At 42.7% G+C, this 6,000-nt stretch overlaps 1 protein-coding gene across 1 annotated transcript; it reads left to right on the forward strand.

Moving 5' to 3' along the window:
• The first annotated feature begins 1,676 nt into the window (after positions 1–1,676).
• On the forward strand, positions 1,677–4,882 carry LOC140282205 (probable G-protein coupled receptor 148). The gene is made up of 2 exons (XM_072376792.1): positions 1,677–2,802; positions 4,648–4,882. Exons 1-2 carry the CDS (start codon positions 1,877–1,879, stop codon positions 4,790–4,792), a joined length of 1,071 nt encoding a protein of 356 aa, XP_072232893.1. The 5' UTR covers positions 1,677–1,876; the 3' UTR covers positions 4,793–4,882.
• Positions 4,883–6,000: the final 1,118 nt, after the last annotated feature.

Below are 6,000 nucleotides of genomic sequence, written 5' to 3' on the forward strand. Positions count from 1 at the left end.
AAATCTTATCTAAAAACAAAGCCAGAGATGCTGTTCAGTCGGGAAGCTACTTTTCAGAGTATTCTGTTCGTGAACAGGGAGGAAGTCGGGTAAAAATCTCTGAGGGACATACGGCATTGTTTGAAAGTCTGTGAACCTTTTAGGATTTTGACAGAAATATGATACAATCCATAAAACAAGTGGAATCCGCCCGAGTCTGATGCTCTCACATTTGTGAAAGAGCATCATAGGACTGATAAAGGAGATATTTCTGGGGACCTCATAAAGATGTGTTGATGCTGATCAGATGCTGAAGTGACTTTTATCCACAGTTAGACAGATTGTCCACAAATTGTCCATTTAAGATCATTGTCCTCTGTGGTTTGAATCTCTGCTTTGGATCAAATGACTGTTAGGTTGAATAGGGAGTCTAAACTGACCTTGTGTGGGAGTGTGCATGTTTTTATTGTCTCTTCGTTGGCCTGTCCAGGGTTTGGTGGCAGCTAGGATAGACTCCAGCACCCCCCGCTGCACTAAATAGGCTAAAGCAGGTGGACAATAAATGAATTCACCAAGAAGCTGTTGTGTATGTGAGACCGTAGATAGATAAAAGTTATTCTAAGAGACTGAAGGTCTCTGTTATATTGGCTGATGTTAATGATCACCATGATTCCACCATCAGGAGAAACAAGCAACAATATAGCAGAACTGTGAGGAGAAAGACTTCTGCAGTCCCCGTCTGCACGTGAAATAAATCAAAGATTGTTCAGATGAGACATACTTTCTTGGTTTAAATGAGAATGAATATGCTGCACAAAAGAAAAGCACTGTACTCTAGCATGAATACCCTTTCTAAACATGGCGGTGGTGACATCATGGCCTGGGCAATGTCAGGACGTCTGTCTGTGAACTGAACTGTGAGAGAAAGTATACAAGCTATTCAACGTTTAAATAAAGCTAAACTTTTAGAAGACTCTGGATTGGATTAAGCAGCTATAGAAAATGGACGGATATCTATATATTATTCATTAGATGGCTTAGAATTTGGACCAATCTATTGGTTGTTAAATATGGTGTAAAAATCCAGATTAGATTACTTAAAATACATCCACAGTAGAAATAAATAAAAAGTTTGTTTCTGACAGTTAACTTTATTTTCATTTTCATGCAATTCATTCACGTTTGACCGTCAAATGTTCATCACATTAACTTAGTTTTATGTGAAACCTCTTTAATGGAAATAGATGGAAAGCTCTTCTGATACTCAGATGCAGTCGCAGGAACGTGCACTTGTGGTTATGACACAATGAAGCCACGCCCCTTTCAAACAAAGGTTCACAAACACAGACACTGTTTTTTTTTACTTTACAAGTGGTAAAAATATTATTTCTCTTTTTTGGGTTTTTTTTTGTTCTCTTTACATACTTTTAGGAAACTGATGATGTTTCGGGTCATATTTATACAGAAATACAGGAACTTCTGCAGGGTACACGCACTACCAAGCGTGCCGTTTATTGGTTGGGTTGTGAGCAGAGTGTAACCGTCTTTATGAGGACCAGTTTCAGTTCTCCATCCCATAATTAGGACATTTATGCCCCTGGGGACATTCAGGAGGGCTGTATAGTGGGGTTTGAACTGGGAAAACCTTGTGAAAAAAAGGTTTAGGTAAGGACTTTTGCTGTATGTGATGAAAAGCGCCATGTTAGTGAGTGACTTCACTAACATTAGACACACGTGACAAATGCGCGCGTGAGACCAAAGGATCTAAGAACGATTGAGTCAGTCTTCAGTCAGAGAGCAGACGGAGAGGATCATGCTGTGGATCGACTTTCTCTCCCATCAGCTCCACTGCTGCCATCATCATCATGCAACTCCAACCAAACCCAGCTGAGGAATAATGTCATTGTCCAACCAAACGGAGCCCACGTGGGGCTACACCTGTGTGCGCTTTTACGTGTCCACCGTGTCCTTCTCGGTGCTGCTTTTCTTCAACCTCATCATCAACTGGACTATAGTTCGAGAGGAGAGACTGCGCAATCAGGCCCGCTTCGTGCTGATCTTCCACCTGCTGGTGTCCGCTCTGGTTTACATGGGCACGAGCAGCATCTTCTACTACCAGATCTACCTGAGCGCGCGGCTGAGCCGCTCTGCGTGCCTGGCCATGATTACAGTCCTCGTCAGCAGCGCCTCCAACATCTTGCTGACGCTCACGGCGATGGCTTTGGACCGCTACCTCGCCGTGTGCCACCCGCTGCGCTACACCTCGGTCTGCAGCGCGGGCCGCTGGCCCTGGCTCCTGGGTGCGCTCACCTGGCTGCTGGCTTTGGTGATCCCGCTCACTTTGTTCCTCCAGCCGGACACATTTACCGGGGAGTGCGGCCGGGAGCAGCTGAGGAGAGGCGATCTGCAGAAGGTGCTCTTCATCGGACTGTGCACGCTGCTCATACTGTACACTTATGTGAGGATACTGATGGAGGGGCGGCGGTTGGGAGTGCTCAACCGGCGCAATCAGGCCGGGTGCAGGACGATCGCCCTGCACGGCACCCAGCTGGCGGTTTACATCCTGCCTAACTTTGTGAACTTCGTGGTCACGATTCTGTGCAAAAAGGGTTTCATTAAACAAGAGACCAAAGAGGTGTCAGCCGTCGTTATTTTCGCTTTCTTCAGCTTGGCGCAGTGCATTGCGCCGGTTGTTTACGGCTTGCGCAAAGAGGAACTTATGGAGCAGCTGAATGACAGATTCCCCTGCTGTTCCCGGTACTTGAAGACCTTCCTCGGGTGGACTGTGCGAGTCAACTGGCCACAAACGCAACACAGGGGAAGGTATGTGCCACAGATCCTTCCATTTAGTTATTATATCATTGATAAAGGCGAATGAGTTTCTCACCTCCGACCCACACATGTGTCATGTATGTTTTATATTTGTGGGCTGAATATCGGGTCATCCCACTGTGGTCTACATTCATGGATGTCATTCTGTGAAAAAGAAAGCGGGTTATTAACTCTGCAGTGATGCATCTGATAACAAGGAAACAGGAAACTCAAGACGCAGTCTACGACTAGTGTGAATATGACATTTATAAACGAGTTTAAACAGTTATTCTCCATATTTAGTCAATTATAACAGCAAGATTGAGGCATGTTTCCAGAGAGGAAGACCCTACAAGAAACAGCTGGAGGCAGATTGATTGATACCAAGTCAGCCTAAACTAATAATTAAAAACTTATCAACAGGTTCATTATTAATAAGGTCATTTGTTACAACCAAAAAAAAACAACCTTAAACTTAACAGAAATTGGATATAAAAACGTACTTTTGCCTTTTATTGAATCTTCCAAACAAGAAGGGACAATGTGTAAAAACGTGAAGAGATTGAGACGGATTCGTCATGTTTAGCAGGTTGAAGGCTGCGCTGCATCTCTTCTTTCTTTAAAAACTCTCCGTAAAACTTTGGGGAAATAAACTGATCAGTTTGTGTAGTTTTAGCCTCTTTTGTCACATTTTCTTTCCAAATGCTTGGGGGGTGTCTTTATGGAGTCATACACACTTTGTGTGTCACGTGGTCTACATTCATGGATGAGCGGTTCTGGTTCTTTCTATGATTTTTAAATCCATTTCTGGTTGCAGTGAACAACCTGACAATGGTTTTCTGAGCCCATGTGGTTATTTTTATCACAGAATCTCTTCTTCTTCTTCTTTTTTTTTTAAATGCAGCGTCATCTGAGGGCCTGAAGATCAGGACATAAAGTTTTGGTTTTCAGCCTTGGATACAGAGTTTTCTCTGGATTGTCTGAATCTTTTAATGACATTTGTTGTACCACTTTCAATGGGAAATGTAGGATTTTCATAAATGACCCCCTTAAGATGTTGAAACTATTGCATCAGCAGACGTTTTCAGCGGTAAAACCCTCCCAGTCTTTACTTCTCAGAGACTTAGCCTCTCTCAGATGTTTTTTTTTAAAACATTTTTTCATATAATTGACTTATTGAAGTGGATTTAATTAGTTGTGTGATGTTCCACTTGTTTTAACAGGTGACTTTGTTGTCCATCGCCCAACTTTTCTGAAAAATCTTCAGTTGAACTCCAGCATAGAGCGAGACAAACAACTCGATATGCTGTCATTTCACCACTTTAACTTGAATATGGGTTTTAAATGAGCTGCAAGTCATCACTTCTGTTGTATTCCTTGGGTTCTTTTCCTTAATGATTGTCTGGGAAACTGACGTTCATGGGAAAAGATGACCAGCGGAAAATTATCAGCGCAGATGTCCACATTTAGAATAAACATTGAGAAGTCCCACAATGCTCGTGTATAATGGTTCACACGACAACCGGTTCACACAGCACCAGTATTTACAATGTAAATAATAACTAAACCTCATAGATCAACAGATAATGACACGTGATCCTTTGATCGACTTCTGTTCAGATCGCCGTCCTTCTCTGTGTGATTTAGGGCCTTTAAAACTAAAAGTTTCTCTATGAAGGTGATACAGAAATGATTGTCAGAAACAAGTTGATTTGCTTGATGTTTCCATATCACTGTCACTGTTACTCTACCACCCATCAAACACTTTCCTTATAGGCGGTTTCAGGACATTTTAGTGAGCACAAAAAGCCCAAATGAGCTCACTGCATATTTTTTTCTCTTGTTGTTCTCCCTCAGGGAGCGAACTCTGACAGCTCAGACAATCATCTCTGCAGAGATCTCACAAGTCCCAGAGGAGCAGGAGGAAGAAACCGGCCCGCTGCCGCTCACCAGTTCCTCACGTGACTCCGACTCGTGCCAAAGAGAAACAGAAGGTGTCTGACGGGAAAAAGTTGGTCAACACCAGGATCTGAGCTGCGTGACTTTGATGCACTGCTGGTGTTTGCTGAGGAAACGCCTTTTTATCCCCACCGCAGGTGCAGCTCCTCGTGACATCTTATCTTAGGGTCTGAGCCTGCTTATTAACGGCTGAACTGCTCAGCTCTTTGATTGCAGACCGGTCCAGGGATTCGGGTCAGAAACACTGTGGTAAAAATCCAGCTCCTCTGACCTTCTGGATCTGTTGGGATTAAGATGGAGGATATTCTTAAAGATACTGTTCTATCTGAAATCAGCTGGATTTAACGGGTTCTTCACCTTAAAGATGCATTTAAACAAGGCACATTGTGTAACTGGGCGAATGTTTTTAGCAAAGTATTTGCTTTGCAACAGTTGGACATTGGACACCACTCAGATGTGATCTGTGCTAAATATTAAGAGCATGACGACCATGAAGGGAACTACCAATACCTCAGCTTTCAAGCGCTTCTCTACAAAACAAACAGGGATGTAGAGAAAGTAAGAAAGGTGGAGGTCGTCGAGCAGCAGTTATTTAGAAGCTAACTTCCTTTAAAGATGCAGCAAATGCAGGTGAAACTCAACCGTCAGTGGGGAGATTTTGGACTGTGTTGCCTTTATAACATGTTTTACTTCAGACTATTACAAAGAGAATGTCCAAAATACAGTTTTGTGTGTTTGTATGACGATGGAAGCCGAGAGAGGCCTCGCTTGAGACATTCTTTTGATACGATTATCCCGAATTAACAAGTTAATTATCTCATTAGCTCGAGATAACAAGGCTCGTTTTGGAGAGATAGTGAATAATTGTTGTTATCTGAAGATAACAAAGCTGTTTTCTAATTGTTCGTCCTGGTAAAGTGTTTTTCTTGCTTTTAAAACAACTACTTGAAGGTCAGCTAGTGGCCGAGCGAGTATTGATTAAACTCTTATCTGCGCCCAGTTACCTCTTGACATTTACTAAACTCAGGTGTCAACAGAGCAAACACTTCTTTAAGTTAACCATAATCGCCTTGTGTTCTCAGTAAAACCAAACCCCGATCTGTCACGATCCTGACATGAAAACTTGCTGTGAAAACGAGATTAAAAAACAAGCTGCGTTTGCTCGAGATAACAGAAAGCAACCGGCAGAAATAACTGCAGGCATCTTGGTTTCTGTATTAGACAGTTGTGCAGAAGTAGCACATATTTAAT

This window comes from Leuresthes tenuis, unplaced genomic scaffold, assembly GCF_036924035.1.
Source record: "Leuresthes tenuis unplaced genomic scaffold, fLeuTen1.0.hap1 SCAF_22, whole genome shotgun sequence".
Classification (NCBI taxonomy): Eukaryota; Metazoa; Chordata; class Actinopteri; order Atheriniformes; family Atherinopsidae; genus Leuresthes; species Leuresthes tenuis.